The sequence below is a fragment of the Ornithodoros turicata genome, chromosome 1 (assembly GCF_037126465.1).
Source record: "Ornithodoros turicata isolate Travis chromosome 1, ASM3712646v1, whole genome shotgun sequence".
NCBI lineage: Eukaryota > Metazoa > Arthropoda > Arachnida > Ixodida > Argasidae > Ornithodoros > Ornithodoros turicata.
The window spans coordinates 4,660,542-4,682,764 of NC_088201.1; the positions used below are offsets into that span (position 1 = coordinate 4,660,542).

The following is a 22,223-nucleotide window of genomic DNA, read 5'->3' on the forward strand; positions in this document are numbered from 1 at the left end:
CAGATCGAACAGCGCGGTCAAGCCATTGGAAGCTATACTTGTCAGAACTTAATGACGTCACAGCTATAGTCAACGGGCTTTATATTCGAAAATTAAAGAATAATGCCAGACTAATAGTCTATTGTAGTGGGGATTGGCTTAGCTACTTCCACCTTACGCTCCGCCACCTCAGAGACCCTTCGAGACTTTGCGACCTATAGTCGAGAATGTCTCTCGACCAGCACCCTTATTTCACTTCCATCTTTCCACATTAACGCCCGTGTTCATTGTCGCATAAAGATGAAATAAAACGCGAATTTTCAAATCCAATAGAGAGCTTTAGTTGTCGCGTACGCAACGAAATTGTGTGTTGACACTGCGCATGCGCTAAACGTAGAGCCATATTGAGTGCGGAGTGTGTATAGGGTTTATTCACACGACGTCATCCGCAGGAGACCGCCACTGTCGCTTGCAGGCAAATGTGCTACATCGGCCGCCATATTGTAGGTCCCATCCAAGCCGCTACCGATATCGCATCCACCGCATATTTGGTGTTTCAAAGTTATTGTGCAGTGTGATTTGTAGCATATATCCAAGCAATTTCCATGTTTTCGACGTTAATAGTCACCCAAAAAGCATATAGCAGCGAACTAATGCGGGAACATATAACTTCGAGGGACCTATACAGTATGGCGGCGAGGTGACGTCAGTGAATAAACCCTATATACCCGCTATTTCGTTGCGTACGCAGTACTAGGGCTCTCCGATATCTGTAGCAGATTGCACTCTGATTCTAAAACCTCTTTAACGTGTGGAGAAACATGATTGCAGCAGGATGGTTACACATGCGCTAAATTATAGACGATTATTGCACGTTGGCGATAGAGTATCGTTGTGCGCGGTCCGTTCACATCTGCTTCATGAGGTGCTCGTTGGTGAAGAAGGTGCCCTGGAGCCCGATGTCAGGCGAGAATGGGGGTTCCTCAGCTTCCAGGAAGTAGGTGCGCATCATGCCTTTGCCCTGAATGCGTCCTATACCCTTAGACGGTGCCAGAAAGTAGTGAGTTTTAGTATACCGTTGATAAGGTTATCGTGCCTATCGGAACCAATCGCAGTGGTGCGTTGACTCAGAATCTTATCCACTGATTGGTTCCGGTTGATACGGTTCGACGCAAGCCACGTTATCAACGGTCTGCTAAAACTCTCTAGTAACTGTATTCACACGAGCGATATCCTCACGGAATATTCTAGTGGAAGATAAGGCAAAAAAAGAAAAAAAAAAGAGAAAAACCTATCAGGGGCGGAAGTTCCGCCGCGTTTTGTGTTCAGTATTGGCACGGCGCCGGAATATCGGGAAAGGCGTACTATACGCAAATAGCAGACCATCAGCCATGTCGTCTGTGCTACGTAATATCTTGTTGCTGAGCCGCAGTATACTAGCGGCCCATGGTTTACGACATTGAGCGCTTACGTGGCAGCAGAAAGCCGTGACGTTTTGTGCATCTTCCGCTGGAGTATTCTGGGGAACGTTGCTCGTGTGAATATACGGTAAACGGAACGTACCTTGACATAGATGTCACCGCGCAGCCTCTGACGAAACGTACCGAAGGTGTCCAGCAGCCGCTTCGTCTCCCGTGTCATGTGAATCTTCATTGCTACGCATGACAACACCTCGTATAGCTCTACCAAATGAAATGTCACCTTTTTGTACCTTCGCCGCAGCTCTCCATCCGTGAAGCCGTGTTGACTGTGTCGCCGAAGAGGCAATAGCGAGGCCGTTTGAGCCCCACCACCCCCGCTGCACAAGGACCTACAAACAGGGAAAGGTAACAGAAACGGTAACAGAAACGGAAACGGTATTATACCGGAAATGTAGCAGGTAACGGTATCAGAAACGGAAACAGTATTATACCGGAAATATAGCAGGCAACGGTAACAGAAACGGAAACGGTATTATACCGGAAATGTAGCAGGTAACGGTATCAGAAACGGAAACAGTATTATACCGGAAATATAGCAGGCAACGGTAACAGAAACGGAAACGGTATTATACCGGAAATATAGCAGGTAACGGTATCAGAAACGGAAACAGTATTATACCGGAAATATAGCAGGCAACGGTAATAGAAACGGAAACGGTATTATACCGGAAATGTAGCAGGTAACGGTAACAGAAACGGAAAGCACAATAATTTACGGTAATAATTCGGGTACCGCAGGACCCGAATTATTGTACTTCTTTACCGCATCGTGTAGATAAATTTATGAAATAAACCTCAGTGAAGCAAACTAAAATTAACTGAAGAACTAAAACTAAAATGAACTATCAAACTGGAGCATATGAGTAAGTAGTACACAGTAAATAGAAGAAGCATAGTTCTTATACGCTTATGGTGACGTGGAAGTTGCAAGCGTGAGTAACATTGTGATGTATGATGGTGATAGAAAAAGAAACATTCCTGGAAACCATGTTCATATTAGCTGTTCACAAAAATCACGTACCTATATATGTGTATTTTGAATAAACGTTGTCTCTTGTATGCATGTATCCCCGGAGTCCTCAAAATAGACTTCAGAACGTAGTGGGGTTAAGTTTTGTTACGGTCGCAATGTTCTTTAAAAAAAAAAAAAGAAAGGAGGAAAACAAAAAGGGGCTGGAGGCGAGGCTGTACCGAAAACCTAAACGGAAACGTAACAGAAACAGAAACAAATAAGGTCCAGTAACGGATGTGGTAACGGAAACGAAAAAAGATTCCGTTACCTTTCCCTGCCTACAAGCAGACTTGTACGTATTTGGAGTATTGTATTTAAAATACTGTATTTTAAATACAATTTGCGGTATTTTGGTACTCTACTCAATACTTTTTGTTTTGTGTATTTGTACTCTATTTAAAATACATTTTATGGTATTTTCTACTCAATACTCTAATTACATATTTTGGATATCCCTCTCAAACTTTCTGTGTCTCGTCTTTCCATTTTCTTGCGTGCTCAGTGGAAATTTCCTGAGTCCCTCGGACTTGACCCGGACATTGGCCCTTCTTGGAAGTCTCCATTTAGAGGTCTTGGCCCGAATGTACTAATCCTTTGCGGATGAAGGTTCTATTATATGTGCCCTAATGTGGTAACGCCGAATTCTGACCTCGCCGAGCAGGGACCTGCTAGAAGTTTGATTTGTTCTGGGTCACATATACTTAGTGGAGTTATATGATATCTCTTTGTCATCTTTTTGGGACTTCTGTTTAGATGACTCCTATCATACAGGGACGGCTTGCATAGTACGCGGGTTTCAGGTTATGCAGGTCACATAGCGGCGACTCGCCGCATTGACCAGTGGCTGGTGACTTTTTGAGTTCAAGGATAAGTAGTATCTTAATTGCATTTCAAATACTTTTTGAAGTATTTCGTACTCTATCTTAATTACTTTAATTTTCATGTATTTATACTCTATCTTAATTACATTCTAACGTCAGTATTTATTATCTTATCTTAAATACATTTTTGAGTATTTTGTACATGTCTGCCTACAAGAGAATCGCTTACGGCCTCCGTGATGTTGTATACGAAACCATAGCTATTACCTGAGTGTACTCCTATGCGTAGACGTAACTTGTTGCTGGGCTGGTGACGGATGCGGAACCCGGCGATGGCGTTGAGGAGCGACAGTGTCATGCGGGCGATCTCGCGAGCGTGCTCGTTACCGTTGCGCACGGGAAGCCCCGAGACGACCATGTAAGCATCGCCGATGGTCTCTACCTGGAACAGAACCTTCCGTCCATTCGCTTCCCTCAAACCCCTTCTTTCCTCTCACCTTGAAGACGTCGTAGTTGATGATGATGGCGTCGAAACATGAGTAGAGGTCGTTCAGAAGGTCCACCACCTGGACACATATTCAGCACGTTCATTCAGCCGGTATGTCCATTAGATGCCTCGTTCTACAACGAGCTTCACCGCGTTAACGCAAACTGCCGCAAACGGGTAATATGACAGTTTTCGAATTATTTTGATAGCTTCCGGCTGACTTTGAATAGCGAAGCGTGACATGAAGACTGCTCAACTGCCTTTGAAAACTCAGAGGTATATATGTTGTGATCATAGAACTTTGTCCTGTCTGGAATGCGGTTTTAGCTCGAGGGCGCGCAAATCTTACTGGTACTATAATATACACGGGTTCTAACAAGGCGACATTGATATCACTTTGCACGGGCTCTCAAGATTCATCGAAATGAATCTGCACCGGTATACTTGTGGATCTAGCTCACCCAGCATAGTATAGCCAGAAAAATATTTCGGGAGGGGGTTCTATGGGGACATTACACGGGGAAAGGAGGATTCCTCCTCGTTTCCCAAAATGCACTATACCAAGGGTACGATTTAGGGGGGTTTGAACCCCCTACCTCCCTCCTTCTGGCTACGCCACTGATCTCACCTCCATGGGCGTGCTGTTGGCGCAAATAGCGGTGAAGCCCACGATGTCGCTGAAGCAGATGGTGACGCATTCGAAGGCCTCAGGCTTGACGTATTCACCGCGTTTGAGCTGCTCGGCGACGTACCTGCGTGTTAGCACATTGGACATTCGGCACGTGTCCTGGATAGAGATGCGAAGCCCCGAAAAAAAAAAACCCGGAAATTTTGAAAAAAAAAAACAAACATTTCTTTTTGTTTTTTTCTCATCTTCAAAAAAATTGCCAAAAATTTCCAGGCGACAAAATTTAAAAAATTAAATTTTCGTGCCTTCGATGCGTTCCAACCTGCAAACAGTGCCTTAGGTGCCTCTAATCCGCCAACAACCACCAACTTAGTGCTCTGTCTGGCTGCTCCAAGCGATCGCCATCGCGTTCACATAATGTCGGGGTTCTGGTCGGAGTGGACGGGTTGTTCGCAGAGATCGCAGAGTAGACAGCAGTCTCATCTCATGGGATGCTCTGCTCCGCATTTATGCCTAGAGGGTGAACACTACTAAAGATTCTAGCTCATTGTATGCTGTGGCTTGGCCGGCAATCCTTCGACTCAGCAGTAACCGCGTTTGTTTCCATTTTTTTTTTCAAATTTTTCGGAAAAAAAAAAACCCGAAAAAGAAACTTTTTTCGAGCGATTCAAAATTTCCGGAAAGTTTGCATCTCTAGTCCTGGAGACGCGCGTAACTTTACGAAAAATGCAGATAACCTTCGCTGCCATTACATACACATACTATACTACGAAAAGACGCTGTACCAACACAAAACCTAGCTGGACTTTGCGTTAATCGTACCGCGGCAGCACCTCATAGAGGAGCTCGTCGCTTTTCCTCTTCTCTTCGACTAGCGCCGCTGTCTTCTCCTCGACCAGTTGTTCGAGGTTGTTAGCATACTGCTCCATGCGCTTCAGCAGGTTGTCCAACAGATTGCTGCTGCCCATCTGCCTACACAGCACACCAAGATTATGCACGCAAGAGATTCCGTTGCTCTCTTCTCTATGGACACTACCAGAAAAAGAAACTATACACTCTAAATCTTTTCACACCTTTAAAGGTGTAATAGCGTGCATGGCGCACGCCTTTTTAGGTGTAATTTTGGTAACATCATAATGGAGCACGGTTTCGCACAAATTTTCTTTACTCGAGTGTTGTCTGTCCTCCAAAAATTTAGTCTTGCAGCATCTCAATATTGTTCAACAGTATTGTAGACACTTGCGCGTGCTCGATTATCGATAGCGATGCATATATGCATTAGCTCGTACCAACGACATCCAAGACATAATGAAAGCAAGATTTGCACTGACACTTGATCTTTAGTAATGCTTTCCGAATTTTGTAAAATATCATACTGGAGATGCAATGTTACGCAACCAGATTGCATGTGCATAGCGCACACCTTTAAAGGTGTGAAAAAGTTTACAGTGTACCGTAATTTCACGCGTATAAGCCGCACCGCAGATAAGCCGCAGGACGCGTTTTTTGGGACGTTTTGAAAACTTTCTGGCAGATAAGCCGCACCCGCAGATAAGCCGCGGGCAATACGAGACGACTGATTTGTGCGACAAAGGAGACCATAGAGAAGGCCATAAACCCTGTGGTCCATACTCCGGGATCGGCACAGTGTACAACAGAGGAGGTCAGTTCTGGAGTTCTACCAAGATCGAATTGTGCCCTTGTCGGGTGGTTTTCGTGGACTGATGGGTCAGTGATCTTCCAGAAGACGTGAAGATCAATCTACTCGAATGTGGACCCGTCCCTGTTACGCACTGTTCGTGCATCGGCAGGGCAGTGCTGTTCCAGAGACACTGTCGGCCCTTTCGTTAAAATCGGCGTATGGGGAAAATACCAGGAAGAAATAGTCATCAGATAAGCCGCACCGGTGGATAAGCCGCAGGGCGCCCGTGAGAAAAAAAAAATCGCGCATAAGCCGCGGCTAATACGCGTGAAAATACGGTACGCGTAATAAGTACTGTCTCGCAAAGTCAAAGTTTACCGCTAAACCATGCATAGCGTCGAGGGCACGTACTTGGTGTACTTCTTCATGAGCTGTCGCAGGATTTGGAAGGAGGGCCGCAGGACGGGGCTTTCGTTCCAGCACATTTTCATGAGGGACAGTAGTTCCCGGGGACAGTCCGCAGGCGTCACGTCCGGTCGGAATGGGGGATTCGAACCAAGTTTCACCCTGAAAAGGATCTCTGCGCAGTTCGTGGGAAACAACAGTCAGAGAAGAATACCACGAAGGCTGCTTTCGCCGATGACTAGTTGAGATCGCTTATGCTTAGGGTTCCGCGTTTTCGGTTTTAACCGAAAAACACCGAAAAACATCCGCCGGGTAAATTTCCCCCCATTCGGTCTTAACCGAAGAGCACCGAATATTGCGGGACGTTCCAGAACATGACAGAGGTAAGTTTGCTGCACACGCCCAGCAGGTTGTTGATGCAGATCAGAAAACCATACAAAAAAAAACACGATGGTTGTGAAAAAAATGGCCGTTTACTTTTTCCGTTAGCCGTAAGATGCCAGCGCATCGAACAACGCCATGTTGAATGAACGTCGTGCGGAAATTACATTGGGATTTCTATTATTCGCCGATAACTGTCGGGCAAACCGTGCACACGCCAGGAAAAAAAAACATGGAAACACGTCGATTTCGTGAAAATCAATAAACACCGAAAAACACAGGCCGAACCCGCCCAAAAATAAAAACCGAAAGCGCGGAATCCTACTTGTGCTGGACATATGGGACACGGCAGGTTCCCCAAACCCACCTGGGAAAAGCGTGCAACGAAGAAGGCCGCCACTAGATACCCCACTGTTGCCGTTCCGGATCACTTCAGCGCGCTAAGTTTAGCGGCAAAATGTTTCTGTTGTTGTTGCGAATGAATCTAGTCTTTATATGTCCAAATAAAACGCGTATAACAATTTTCTGTGTCGTGTTTCACTTTTTGGTCCCGTTTTTAAACGTGTTGAGCGATCGGAAGGATCTAGTGCACGGCTGCGTGCATCACATAGCGTACCTGTCGTACCAGGCGCCGCAGGCGCAGTCGTCCATTTCTCCTTCGGTGACTTGGCCTGGCTTGGATTGTGCTTCAACTGGATCTTTAGCGCGCTACAATGCAACGCAAGCCAACGTCTGGTAACAATGGGGTATCTAAGGGCGGCCTCCGGCATTGCACGCATCGGGATAGGAACAAATACATGGGAAAATGGCGACCTTGGGGGACCTGGGACACGGGGAAGCGGGACAGTTGAAGACACGAACGCGAGGCAAGTGGACACAGACGTCTAGAGAGTTAGCAGGTCACGTGTGCGGATAAGGTTGGCCAATAAAGCATAAGTAGTAAGTAATAAAGGCTATCCATGCGGTTGAACGCCATACTCGTTTCGGCTCGAAGGTGGCGCTACGGCTACTGAAAACGCGGCCGGCAATTTGCGCGCCTCGAAGCGACAGCTTTTTTTTTCTCGGCAATTACGACTGTAGTAGTGAATGTATTTTGCAATAGAATGGGGTAAATCAGGCATGCGCTTTCTGTTTCTGTCAAGCAAGCGTGAGGTTGACTAGGCAAATTTTGGATTTCAATTGGGAAAATTCAGTTTCTCGCGAATTAAATTCGATAAAAGTGCTTAGAAGTCATGGCAAAATGCCCCCTGGCATGGCAGAATGCCCCCTGGCATGGCAGAATGCCCCTGCCCCCTTGTTCTCTGACCGCATTCACCACCATTACAGGTTAGCTCTTTCCGTCTGCCGTAGTGAGTATTATAGAAATTCTCCTTTGATATTATCTTTGCGCGACTGGAACTCTTTGCCACCTGATTTTCTATTGCTAATCAATGTAAGTGCTTTTGAAAGGTTGTGCATTGAGTTGTACCTATTTTGAGGTATATAGTGTTTTTATATATTGTCTCCCCCCTTATGTAATGCCTTAGGGCCCTTTAAGGTATTAAAATGAAATGAAATGAAATGAAAATCTCCCCTGAGATAAATAGAGTTGTCCCCATAATGTTCAGACAAGTAGATTTTTTTAGATACGATTTTTAGCACGCTAGGTTAAACATCCGGTATCAGTTAGTGACACAATAATTGTCGTAAATAAAAATTACTGCGTCAACTGAGTGAACGCAGGCGTTACCATTTGGCTGACTGGCCACAGAGGCCATCCTTTCACTCTCCCAAATGCACTACCAAAGGTATACAGTTTCGCACACCACCGAACGCCGCCTTCCTCACCTTCCGGTGGTAGGAAGTGACGTGAGTACTTCTCCAGGTTCTCGAAGGGTCCTGACCGCGTAAGGATCTCCTGCAGAATGATGGCGAAGCTGTAGATATCTCCTTTTGGCGATCCACCGGGAACTTCCTCGCGCAGGTGCTCGGGTGCCGTCCATAGGAGGTTCCCTATTGGAATTGTACAATATAAAATAAAAAAAAGGGGAAGAAAATGTATCTATTCGATAGCCTCAGGTCTCTCGCGTCACAATTTTCGTCCCAACTGCGCTCGTAGTTTTTCAGAAGAAAAAAAAAATTACGGGCAACACTGTGTCGAAGTGGCCACCAACTGCGCCATTGCTGGTCAAGTACGGCTGCAAAACTACATTACATGCGCATAACACTGGGTCTAAAAAATGAAACAGGGCTGCGTTCCAATACCCCGGTTAGTCGACTGCCTAGCGGTCTAACCGGAAGTGCCGCCATGTTAAGTCTCGTTCCAAATCTCGCCAAGTCCGCTATTCAGTCGGCTACCGCCTAGTGCGCATCGATGCAGTCTAGTTATACGCCTGACCACGACCTACTCTATACTAGAGACCTGGACAACTGGCAATCGCCTATGGGAGAGCTGGGTCATGGGATAGTTACGGTAGTGGCCGCTGCAAGCGCCACATAGCATTATTGGGGAGAGGGAATCTTGCTGTCGCCCTTGCCACCGTCTTTCGTGCTACCAAGCTGTTGCTAAGTACGCGCTATTCTCTCTCTCACTGCTTCGTCGTCGTTGTCAACTCAGCCCACCATGCATTGCCGCGGTTTCGCCAAGTCACGTGGTAATGAATAGTGCGAACTAGCGCCAAATCTCATAGCCAAGCGGCGATTGCCAGAACTACTACCTCAGCGCTGGGAGCTTTGCGGATGTCCAGGTCTCTAGTATAGTAGTAGGTCGTGCGCCTGACCATCTGACAGCCGGGATGGCTGACAGCGGGAAACGCTAGTACCTGCTGCGCTTGCGCCGTACGCATGTCTTGCGTGAGCAACGAGATGGCGCCACAGGCGCCTCGGCTAAGCAAGCCTGTTCCAATAGTGACAAGCAAAGGGATCTACTCAGCTGCCTAGTTAGGCGGCTTCGCGGGCGCGAGGTTATGGAACGCTGCCCAGGTCGGCTACGTGAGCAGCAAGCCAGCGGGAAGCATAGATCACGGTTGCTTGACAAACTGGAGATTATATGCCACCAGACGTCGGCTCCAACCGTTTTAGCGCAATTTTACTAGCAAAAGTTGTACCCATTTTTGGTTCTTTAACGTACTGTAAATAAATAAATTAAAAACGTTTAGCGTTCCCTCTACAAGCAACCAGCTGTTGAACTACGCCGCCAACATAACCTGCTGCATTACGGTATCTTTAAAAACAGACAAACATATGGGGCTGCGCTGATGTAGAGTAAGGTAGGGCAAGATGAGACAGAAATTTGCAATTGAATGTATTTTTTTTATTTTTAGTGTTTTTTTTTCTTACAAAAACTAGCCGTAGGCACATTCTCAGGGGTCTAGAGCTTTCTAACCTGTAAATGCAGAACGGACGTATAGCCGCTCTAAAATAAACACAGATAAAAAAAAATTCAAAATGCAGTTTGTCTCATCTTGCCCCAACCCTCGGGGCAAGATGAGACACGCCGTGGAAAATGAACTATACAAAAATAAGTTGTTGCAATGTCCTTTGCAAACAAGGCACCACCAGTCTGATATGTCGCTACTGCGCGTGCTTCTGCTTTGCTGGAAATATCCTATAGGAAACAAAAATTTGCTGGAAAATCCTAGGTACTATATGCAAAAAAGAAATCTCTGAAGAACGCGCATAAGGTCACCTAATAGTTGACTAATCAGTTTCTGAATTACATCAAAATTTAAATTACATGAAATTGTCGCGTCTTGCCCCGTGCATGTCATCGGATGCATTAATTTTTCCGTTAAACACAGGGTAACCAAGAGTGCCCATATATTGCATATGTCTAGATGAATGAATAAAGAAATAGAATGTGGACTTACATTGACAAGATAAGCCTGCGAAACGCTGCTGCACAGATGGTGAGAAAAAGGACTGCAGAAAATCGCGCCTTTTTCGCGGGTCTTTACATCCCAGACTGAAGAAACCGATTTTTTTCTCTCTCTCTTCAACGCATAAACCAATCCGAGCAATTCTCACGTGCAATAAAGCAGACATGCAGAGGCACCTATTAGTAAAGTTTCAAGCACATGGAACAACGCGTCTCTGAGACTGGCGCCGCGTCGAGCAAAAAATGTCGGGTCTTGCCCCGTGTCTCATCTTGCCCCACCTTACTATATTTGACTTCTATCCGATTCAGCATCTTTTGTTTGCGCATTGTGTCTTCAATACTCTAAGCACGACCTACTAGATTATAACGACCATGTCATAGGCATCCCTTCCAAGCGCCGCATTTTTGGATGGTAGCGGTGGCGCTTCTCATCGTCCCAGTTATTGCTTCCTCAACTTCTAGAATACCGTGTAGTTCAGCTTACCTTAGTATTTCTGTACAAGCGGTGGATATTCCACAGAAGATGTTTCATTCTGAGGTTGATTATCATCATCATTCTACGCGTTTTCATAGGTGCTATCGCTGTCGTCTGCTACGGTAGTCGCACGCACGCTTCTGCGCGTTCAGAATTCAAATTTCCGTCGTCCAATCGTGATGCAGATCTCGCGTGCCGATGAGTAGCGCCCCTAGCGGATCGTGCGGACGGCTCCTCATAGAGTTGCTGATTATGACATGATTCTAGTAGGTCGTGACTCTAAGACTATGGCATTACTTTCAACGAAGCTTTTGCTATGTCTTGAAAGGCATCTACTAAAACGAGCGGAGCACGTACAGCTACCGTCAACCTTAATAATAACACCGGGAAAAAAAATCGGTGTCATTTCCGAGCGCGATAACAGCCGCCATGGGGGCACAGGGGGAATGTTAAGTGAACAAAATCCTTGCGTTAAACCAACACAATAATTTTGTTAAATTAAGATTTCCTTATGACCCCAGGAGTTGCTGTAATCGCGCTCGGGAACGAGACCATATTTTTTTCAGTTTTATTATTAAGGTTGATGCGAGCTCTACTTGCTGTCAGTGCAACAATACCAGGGTTGAAAAAAAAAAAAAAAATCGGATATTTCTAAAAAGATCCTCTCCAGTGGGCGTTTTTGGAAAAAAACCCGGATATTTTTGGATATTTTTGGAGAATATATACGAGGCTAGAAATGTGACACGGAGTAAAAACAAATGTGCTTTGCTGTTCTTGATTTCGGGTGACCTCTCATAGTTTCTGTTTACAGAAGTGCCTGTCCCAGCAAGATTGTATCAGTTTCTGTTGTTTTCCGAAAAGTGGAGTTTCATGCACGCGTGGTTAAATGGTGTGGATCCTACACGCCTGGAGATTAGCTGTCGTGTTTCGGCGCACTTCAGTTACAGTGCAAGTGGAAGAAATAGCGAATTCGGGTGGTCATTTCGTAGCAAAACCGCGGAGCGCTCGGAAATTGCTAGGTCGGCGACCGAGCTGGATCACGTGACCGTTGCCACCCGAACATGATTACTAGGAATCTAGCGGTTTTAGGTACTTGGATCACGCTAGGGGCGTCGCGGTCGCGAGTCTTCGAGTTCTGTCGTCTGCTAAACCACGTGATTTCAACATGCGGGCCAATGAGGGCACTCGCCACCGTTGCAGTGCGGATGTGATGACACCGGATACAGTTGAGCAATCTGCTGCTCGATCGTTTTGAGACCGGGCAAAAAAAGTGCTAGCTAGCAAATTCCGAGCGCTCGGAAAGCGCCACGCGAACATGCGAAATTTGCTTCATTTTGACCAAGCGAACATGACTGCTCGAGATCTGGCAAAAAAGTTGCTCCGAAATGACCACCCGAATTCGCCAAAAGTCTCTCCCTGAATGGGCAGAAGTAGAAGAAAGCGGGAAAAAAGTTAAACCTGAAAAGTTATAAGTTAAAAAGTTAAGTTGAAAAGTTACAAAGTTAAAAAAAAGTTAAAAGCTAATGTTACCTGCGCTAATAATGCGTTGTTAATGCGTACCTGGGCTTCTGCAAACAGCCAACATTACAATAAAATAAACCGGGAGTTTGACGCTGAATTCAGATTGTCTTTCACATCACCATCTGGAGAAAATCTCTAAAAAATCCGGATAAAAATTTAAAAAAATGCACCGGGTAAAATCCAAGTGGATTAAATCCAAACAACCCTGAACAATACGGCAGGTATAGTACAGTGAACCCTCGTTAATATGACCCCCGATAATCTGACATACGCGCTTTTACGACCCTACTCCTGGGGAACAGTGCAGTGAAACCTCTGCAAATCCCTCCCGTTAATATGACAATTCCGCATTATGACCAAACTTTTCGGGAACGACCGTGGTCATAATAACGAGGGTTCACTGTATTTGGGAAGTAAGAAAGAGCATGGCGAATTTCCTCGTTGAACCGGTACAGTTATAGCACTAAGCGTGCATTACGGTAGATTTATTCTGCCACGTGTATCCCGCAACCACGCTTTATCACGTGACGAGAACCACTCTTACTCGGGTTTTCCACGTCGGGGGGCAGCACTTGCTTGCGCAGCTCGCGGAGACCAAAGTTTGAAATCTTGACCACGAACCGGGCGTCGATGAGGCATGCGGTGGACTTGAGGCGCCCGTGGAACCCCATGAAGCCATTGTGCAAGAAGGTCATCCCCTGCGAGATGACTTTAATAAGCAGGCTTTTTTGTGTGAAGACCTCGAAGACGCCTCTGTGGCCTTGTGTGCCTCCGAATCTCACCAATCACTTTTTGGTTCAGTTCTACCCAAAAACGCAAAAATATTATCTACCCGATGATAAAGACAAAAATAATTACTTGTACGCCGATTTAATCCTTAATTCAGGGAGCAATATGAATTTTTGTTTTCGTAGTACGCGTCTGTGGTGGAGACTGTGCAATCTAACGTGAATAGGGGTATCAATCCCACGCATCTTACCCCCCCCCCCCTTTTTTTAGGGTTATAAAAGTCTCAACTTGGGGTTCCAGAATACCGCATTAAATAGGAGGACTGACGCTTTCCTCTCAAGAGTCTGCTTGCCAGGAAAGGTAGAAATATGGCTAACCTGGAGGATGGGACAAGTGGCATATGTGCTGTCCGTATTGATGTGTTGTCCGGATTACAGAAACTTCGAGTTTTTCACGCTGTTGTAAGTGAAAATGTTACTGTAAATCATTGAAGCAGACCCACTACTAGGAAACTGCTATGGGTGTGCACGTGTTCGGTACCTTTACCATTGCCCATTGTCGCAATAAACAGCAATTTAAAAAAAAAAGAAAACACACACACACACAAAAAACATAACCTCGCATTCCAAAGGTAGGAAAGGTAGGAGGCGCTGCGAGGTATATGTCGGCGACGGACAAAACTAAAGAAGAAACGATGAAAGATGAAAGTCACTGAAAAGGTTAGCCAGCTGTAGGGATCGAACCCACATCTTCTGGATTGCCGGTCCAGGGCTCTACCAATTGAGCTAAGCTAACACGCCTCTCCAGCGACTTTCGGGGTGCGTCATCTGAAGGGACGACAAACCAGCCACTCAACCTCACTCACCCTCCTTTCACTCTTACATTTTTGCTCACTCATACTTCACTCATACCTCACTCATTGAGGCTTTGTTTGTATCTGTCCCTTCTATGTTGTTCCAGCCTCAAAACATCAGTTTATCTCTTGTTCAACTAGAGAAGAAGCCTGGCCCTCCAAGGAAGCTCCACTCCAATCATCTGGTTTCAACCCAGTCGCCCGTGGAGGCCCTCTTATATAGACAAAGGCAAACGGGTCACAAAACAAGGTGTGGCAATGGACTCACGGAAGGTGATTCCTTTTGTGAAGGGAAACGGCCGGGCAGAAGGCATAGAACTTATAGCTGCAAAGAGGTGGAGCAGACAGTTAGTAGCCTGGTCTGGAAAGTCGCTGGGACATGACGGGTTCTTTCGGGCAGAAATTTTACAAACGGTACTGGAACGTCCTGTAGGCCCTTCTCTGGTGAAGGTGTCTATAACGAGGCGCTTCGGGCCCGATGTTCAACTTGTCGTTATCCCGTAACGAGTGATAAATGTGCATCACCGCGAGCGCTCTCTTGCGCGAGCCTAATACCACGGCGGCTTTGGAGCCGCCAACTTTAAATATAACGATAACGATCAGTTCAGCATCAGGCCCTAGAAGTCGGCCCAGGACGCACATTCCCCTATAGGGCGACAGTCGTGACGTTTCCCACCTCTGCAAGGCCTATACAAGGGCGAGCTCTTTCACCACCACCACCACCACCACCACGCTTCAGCAAGGGTCGTTTCCAGAGACCTTCCTGGAAGAAACGGTCATTCTGCCGTGCAGGCGTCAGTAGCGTAAGGAGGATTGTAGGGTGCCTGGAGAACTATAACGTTGTTAAATTTAGATTACAAAACACTATAGATATAGTGTAGTAATTAACCGAATACAAGGAAACATGGAGGAGTGGGTGTCACTGTTGTAACATCAGCTGCGCTCTCAAAAAAAAACAAAAAAAACAGTGGAACACCGCTTTATTCCTCGTCGTGCACCCCCTTCTACGTCCTCCCTCGCAACCATGAGAGGGGGCTGCAGTCAAAGGTGGAAATGTTGTGAAATGGTGGAAATGGTTTTGAAATCATGCGCCTCTCAAAGTCTCCATGTTTCCTGGCTACGCTCCTAAGGACATTGTGCAGTGCGCTGTGGGCCATGGGTGTAGTATCTCATGTATGTATCAAAACTGCTCCTTGTCTCAGGTTTTTCGTTTTTTGTACGATGTACCAGCACGCGCTGTACCCTTGTACTACTACCGCGTATCAAAACGTCAGGAGTAGACTACTATAAGCAGTGGGCAATTATATAGGTAAGGGCCTCCTTGTCAGAAGAGGAGTAAGGCAATGTTGACCCCTTTCTCCCCTACTATGTGTTAGGCTTTTGATAGATTAGGATTAGAATAGATTACGAGAGTGATGAGCCAATGTGAAGCCAATGTGGAAAAACCATAGTGGCTTACGCAAATGGTTATTCTATGCGAAAGGGAAGTTGAGAGTGCGCTGGAAGTAGTAGAAGAACATCAGACAATGAGTGGGGATGAAAATAAATAAAGACGAATCAAAATTGGTATATCTAGGGGGAGAGAAACCGAGTTCAAATCTAGGTCGGTGTCGTGGAAGAGATCGACACTTCTTGGAGTGAGCTTTAATAAGGACGGGCCGTCAAATAACAATTGGGTGCAGTTCAAAAAAAAAAAAAAGATCCGAAAACAAAATAATGAATGAAACCGTATGTTGAACCGTAAACGCCACCGATAGCCCGAGCGCAGATTGTCAAAACAATTATGACACCGAAACATACGCGTACCTCTTTTCTGCAGCTTATCCTACTTCCGATATATGCCGGATATTTGAGAAACTCTGCAATGGATAGCGCATGGAGGAATTGAAGCCACCTATTGAAGTCGGGGGGTATATACAACTTTCTAATCTGAGACAACTGTCGGAAGTGTATATTTCACATGGAATACACATGTAGGATGTTGGACAGGAACGACATCGGGCAACAGGTCTGACTGGGAATAAACGTAAGACATTCTAGCCAACACAAGATGGATCACAGATGTTCAATGTCTGGAAACCAGCCAGCAATTTATGAAGCAGGGAAAATGCTTTGCTGCAATTCAGAAGTAGAAAGGTAGAAAATCTGGTAAGGAAACGTTAAGGGAATGCCTCAGGGAATGTCTCAGGACGAGATATTTCAAACAGAGGCTGTTTATTTGTTGGAAATAAAGGCGGCTCTCCTCCTGAGGCACTTCCCTTTGCAATTAGAGGGGTTAGACAAGAGCAAGTACTATACCGTGCATACACACGAGCGACATCCTCACGGAATATTCTAGTGGAAGAAAAAGCGAAAGCATTGCTCACAGGACCGAAGTTCAGTCCCGCGTGATGTTGGGCATTCACACGGTGCGGAATATCGAGAGTGGCGTACTGCGCATTTAGCAGACGACACTTAGCAGACGACACCGTCAGCGTGTTTTCCTGTCGTCTGCTACGGGATATCTTATTGTGGCTGTGTAGCAGGATATTCCCCACGGTTAGCAGCGTACGGGAAGACACGACGTTGAGCGCTCGCGTTCACATGACAGCAGAAAGCTATGACGCTTTTCGCATCTTCCGCTTCTGGGGGAATGTCGCTCGTGTGAATACACGGATAGCAGAAACACCGACACATAGTTATAGAGAGATCTGAGGACAAAAGTAGTGGTACAATATTCATTTGAGAAGACGGGCTCACTGTTTGTTTCATCTAATCAGTCAATAGAAAACATGGAAGACGGGCTCACTTTTTGTTTCATCTAATCAGTCAACAATAGAAAACATGGAAGACGGGCTCACTTTTTGTTTCATCTAATCAGTCAACAATAGAAAACATGGAAGACGGGCTCACTTTTTGTTTCATCTAATCAGTTAACAATAGAAAACATGGAAGACGGGCTCACTTTTTTCCAGACTTATCTAATCAGTCAACAATACAAAACAAGACAGGCTTATTATTTTCTTTTTCGTGACTCATTACTAGTCAACAATACAAAACAAGGAAGACAGGCTCACGCTTTTGATTCATCTAATCAGTCAACAAGAAAAATAATAACCAAAGAATGGCGCACGAAATCAGAATAACTATTTAATACTTAAGGCTTTCTGGCAGAGCCTTCCCTTTTTCAGACCTTTGGTCTGAAGAAGTGCAGGCTCTGCCCGAAAGCTCACGTATTAAATAGTTACTCTGACTTGGTGCTTTATTCTTTCGCTATTATTTTTCTTGACGACGTTTCAACAAGCTGGATTGTGTATTATTTTACCCTCTTGATCTCAATCAGTCAACAATACAAAACTCCGAAGACAGGCTCACTTTTTGGTGACTCACATAATCAGCCAACAATAAAAAAAAAAAAAAAAAAAAAATATGAAATGACGGTGACAACGCGCAAATATTTTAGCCGTCAAGAGCATTCTGTCGATCCGCCGGTGCCGGTAGGCTTTCGGCAGCCCTGACTGTGGCTACCTTCTAGACGGTGAGGGCTGTATTTCTACGATATACAGGGTGGGTGCTATAAAAGGTCGGTCACGTTTTTGCGCTTGGAGTGATACCTACTTGGTGGACAGATTTCCGCTACCATAGAGTGCATAATTTCTGCCAGAAAAGGCTCAGAAAAAAATCATGGTTTCCAGGCGCTGCATAACAAAGTAAACACGACCACGCAAACTTTCGTCTTCATGCATTTCTTATGCGCTATACCGATGTAAACACGGCGGTCTGCCACTAGTTGAGTGCAGCTTCCGCCCAGGGGCGCTAGCGGCGTCAAAACCGAAAACAAATTCGTGTCGGCTAGCGCCCATAGGCGGACGCGATACGCAACCATTTACAGACCGTCGTGTTCACATCGGTATGGCGCATAGGAAATGCACGATGACGAAAGTTTGCGTGGTCGTATTTACTTTGTTATGCAGTGCCTGGTAACCACGATTTTTTCTGAGGCTTTTCTGGCAGAAATACGCCTTATGCATAAGTGCGCGCCATCTATGTGCGGAGACGGAGACTACATTTACGCGCCATGTTTGAGTATAGCTGCCGGTGGTTTCGGTTTTCGCGACATCTCCTATCGCCAGCAACGCGGCATCCCGGGAGGTTGACCGGCAACGCCTCATTACTGCTCGTGCCACTGTGCACCCAAAAGGGCAATATTGGCTCGAATACCGATAAGGTAAATCCTCAGTTCGCTATTATTGACTCTAAAATAATTAAAAATGCACGTGTCACGGTCAGAACATGCTTAGATTGAGGTTGTTTGGCGTGTCACGGGGCGGCAGCTTCTTTCAGAAGTAGGCCTATACTAAACGCGAGCTACAGAGGACTTCATTTATGTGCAGGAGTGTTGAATTTCCAGTGGAAGCGTGCTGTCAGACCAGCATTTAGAAGATGATTGGGAAAATGAGCTTTGTGCACTGTCTCTCTTAGTGGTGCATGTCCGTTTGGGACATTGTTGCTATAATTGCTTTTAGACTCTGTGGTAGCAGAAGTCTGTCCACCAAGTAGGTATCACTCCACGCGCGAAAAGGTGACTGACCTTTTATAGCACCCACCCTGTACTCTCAAATAAAAAGTTGCGGGTTATACCGTGTATTCACACGAGCGACATTCCCCCAGAAGCGGAAGACGCGAAAAGCGTCATAGCTTTCTGCTGTCACGTGATCGCGAGCGCTCGGCGTCGTGTCTTAATGAACACTGCTAACCGTGGGGAATATCCTGCTACACAGCCACAAGATATTCCGTAGCAGACGACAGGAAAACACGCTGGCGGTGTCGTCTGCTTAGTGTCGTCTGCTAAATGCGCAGTACGCCACTCCCGATATTGCGCACCGTGTGAATGCTCAACATAACACTGGTCGGAACTTGGTCTATGTGAGCAGTGTTTTCGCTTTTTCTTCCACTAGAATATTCTGTGAGGATGTCGCTCGTGTGAATACACGGATAGTTTCAGAATGTGTCAGTCTGTGTGTCTGTCCTCACCTCCACGATGTCATTGATGATGGAGTAACGGAAGGTCCAGTCTAGCTTCAGCGACTCATTCTCCAGGAGGTCCTGCATCGACTGACGTTGGACAACCGAAGGACATACACGGTAAGACGTACCCTGAGGCTCCCTCGAGGACAGTACTCCATGACGAGGCCCAAATGTGGATCCTCGGAAGACAGGCCGACCAGACGCACAAGGTTTTCGTGCGTAACATCGCGCATCTGGAGGGACATTAAAAGGGTATATCTTTCCGGGGACCAAAATATGACCTTCTGGGGACCAAAACATGGAATCATATATACCACACTTACTGGCATAATTAACGCATTCCAAGTGTTTTCCCCCCCTGCCGATTTACCGGTTCCAGGTTAGTGATCTCGGGAACGTCGACTTGAGGGGGCGGGGGGATATATCTATTAGACGAAAAGCAAAAAAAAAAAAAAAAAAAAACGGGGGAAGGGTCAGCCAAACGGGACGTCGGCTTACTACTCCAGAAATAAATAAATAAAACTAAGAAATAAGAAATAAATAAAAAGAAAATAATTAAAAAAGAAAGAAAGGAAGAAATAGGAAATAAATAAATAAAGAAAATTAAGAAATAAGAAATAAATAACGAGAAAAGGAATTAGGAAATAAAGGATAAACTAACAAAGTATGAAAGAAGGATGAGGTAGATTAAAGACAAAGATGACAAAAAAAAAGATGACTAACAAACGGCGAAAGAATGATGGGATGGATTACACAAGATGACTTTAAAAGGAAAAGCATGAGGTTAATGCGTTGAGGGTGAGAGTGGGGCGCAGAAGACTGAAATTGCACGATTGCAGTTCACAGGCTGTTCATATAAGACCTGAATCTCTCAAGAAAGCGTCGACTTGAGCATCGGATAACATAACGGTAACTGAGCGGACCTCGGTGCATGCTCCCATCCACTCCCGTAATTAACGCCCTCCCTTTTGAGTAAAAATGTGCGTTAATTATGCGAGTAAATACGGTTCTTACGCGTTACCCGAAAAACATGGTATCGTTTCGTACCTGCTTGAGTTCGAGCAGAATGGTCCTTGTGGCAGTGAATTTCGCTATGCGTATCATCTTGACGGCAACAGTCATCCCCTGGTTCAAGAAGAGTTGGTGTCAGAGGTGCTCGGTTCACTCAACCGTGGTTGAGCCATTCGACTGCAGTCGACTCAACCGTGGTTGAGAAAGCTAGTGTAACTAGGGTATAATTCCTCCTCAGCGTCGCCATATTGAGACGAGTCCATTTTTGAAATCGAGACAGGACTATAGCTATGTTTTCGAAAAACGGCCAATTTAATTTCGTACTACGAACCAGGGATCGGAACCGGTACTTTTTTTTGGTCCGGTTCGGGTTCGGGATCAGGCATATTGGTTCGGCTCGGGTTTAGCTCCGCTGAACCGAAATTATCAGCTTGGACCGGTTCAGGTATATCGGTTCGGTTCGTCTCAGGGAGAACCCCCCGCACACACACACAGACAAAAAAAATCGGTCAGCGATCGGGACATTTACAGGGATTGGAACCGTTACTTTTTTCGGTCCCGGTTTAACCGGTTCACGGGCAGTAATCTTGCTACATGAATGCGAGCTTACGCTCACCGTGCACGTTTGTAAGAGAAAGGTGTGAGATAACCGCTTCAGGTGAGTAAAAAAAAAAAAAAAAAGGTCGGTCAGTAGCACAATTATTTCACCTCTGAACCGATTCCCGAACCGGTAACCGTATGCATTTTTTTTTGGTTCAGTTCCGGTTCGGCTCAGGACAAGCAAAAAAATTGTTCGGGTTCGGTTCGGGTTCGTCAGAAAATAACGTTTTTTTTCTGGTTTTCGGTTCGGGTTCATTTCCGGTTCCGATCCCTGCTACGAACATCTATCACCGGGTAAAATATTTTGCCTGTTCTGCGCGACGTTTAAGATTGTAAGCTTGAAACTGTAGCGACTGGATAACAGTCAAGCGAATGCACACTGCTTTTGGCTCAAATTATCTGAACGCTTGGCAAAAACCAGTGCAAGTATATACTCGCGCCTGGACACGTCATAACCATAAATATGGTGGGGGCGCCACCAGACGATTTTGCACAACACAGTTTTCGTCTATATAGTCACGTTCAACCTAAGAACAGCATTGCATGCGTGCCTATATTTTTCAGATTATATTTAAGAAGACGGTATGTTGTTCGTAAAGTCGAATATCTAATTTATTCTGGTCATATACTTACGATAAGTATTTAAAGAGATCGAAACATTCAAACAATTTATTATATTACAAAAAAAAACTTTCGGACGGAGTTCATCCTTCATCAGGTGCCGCTGCTGGACTCTCTTTAAATACTTCTCTTATTCACTTGCGAGTGCTAGACTTTTCCCATTTTTGTCTGTTAGTGGGCATACTTACGTTTGACAAAAGTTATTTTCATAGCTAAGTGCATTATTGAATATTATGAGGTTCTTATTCAGCACCGCAGGGATTCCCTTCTTAGGCTGAGCCCGACTGTAGATCTGCATCAGGTCCACCCCTACATGTGATTCACCTTGTAAACGCCGATGTGGACGTCGCCATAGGAGCACTGAGCCGGTGCCGTAGAGCAAGCAGCTCCGAACCTCTGCAAAAGACATAAGTGTATGCAAGCTCTAGTGAAATCTTAGCTGGTTACTAAGCAACAAACATCCTCGTGGCTGGCTAATGAACGATTCCAAATGCACGGCCGTATAGCATCAACCGTTCAGAATACCAACGTATTTAGCTATAGGTCAGGAACAGATCAAAACCAGTGACCGTTGCGACTTGTGAGCACGAAAAGAAATTGACACGGATGCGTTTGATTGATTGATGCGATGCACGGGTTGGTTCTTGATTGATTATGCACCTGCTTCATGTGCATGTTTACTGAGCGGGTGTTCCTCACAGAAACACCGCAAGC

General features: G+C 45.6%; 1 protein-coding gene across 1 annotated transcript in view; it reads right to left on the bottom strand.

Moving 5' to 3' along the window:
* Positions 1–708: 708 nt before the first annotated feature.
* Positions 709–22,223, bottom strand: part of LOC135379210 (atrial natriuretic peptide receptor 1-like) — a 41,660-nt gene continuing 20,145 nt past the window's right edge. The window contains exons 8-21 of the mRNA XM_064612454.1: positions 21,834–21,905; positions 20,325–20,402; positions 19,406–19,510; positions 19,284–19,355; positions 13,233–13,386; positions 8,664–8,828; positions 6,462–6,630; positions 5,231–5,380; positions 4,409–4,532; positions 3,791–3,859; positions 3,561–3,735; positions 1,691–1,789; positions 1,543–1,634; positions 709–1,000 (exon numbers count right to left, since the gene is read on the bottom strand). Coding sequence (XP_064468524.1) covers positions 887–1,000; positions 1,543–1,634; positions 1,691–1,789; positions 3,561–3,735; positions 3,791–3,859; positions 4,409–4,532; positions 5,231–5,380; positions 6,462–6,630; positions 8,664–8,828; positions 13,233–13,386; positions 19,284–19,355; positions 19,406–19,510; positions 20,325–20,402; positions 21,834–21,905 — 1,638 coding nt within the window. The 3' untranslated portion in view covers positions 709–886. The remainder of the gene's footprint in view (positions 1,001–1,542; positions 1,635–1,690; positions 1,790–3,560; positions 3,736–3,790; positions 3,860–4,408; positions 4,533–5,230; positions 5,381–6,461; positions 6,631–8,663; positions 8,829–13,232; positions 13,387–19,283; positions 19,356–19,405; positions 19,511–20,324; positions 20,403–21,833; positions 21,906–22,223) is intronic.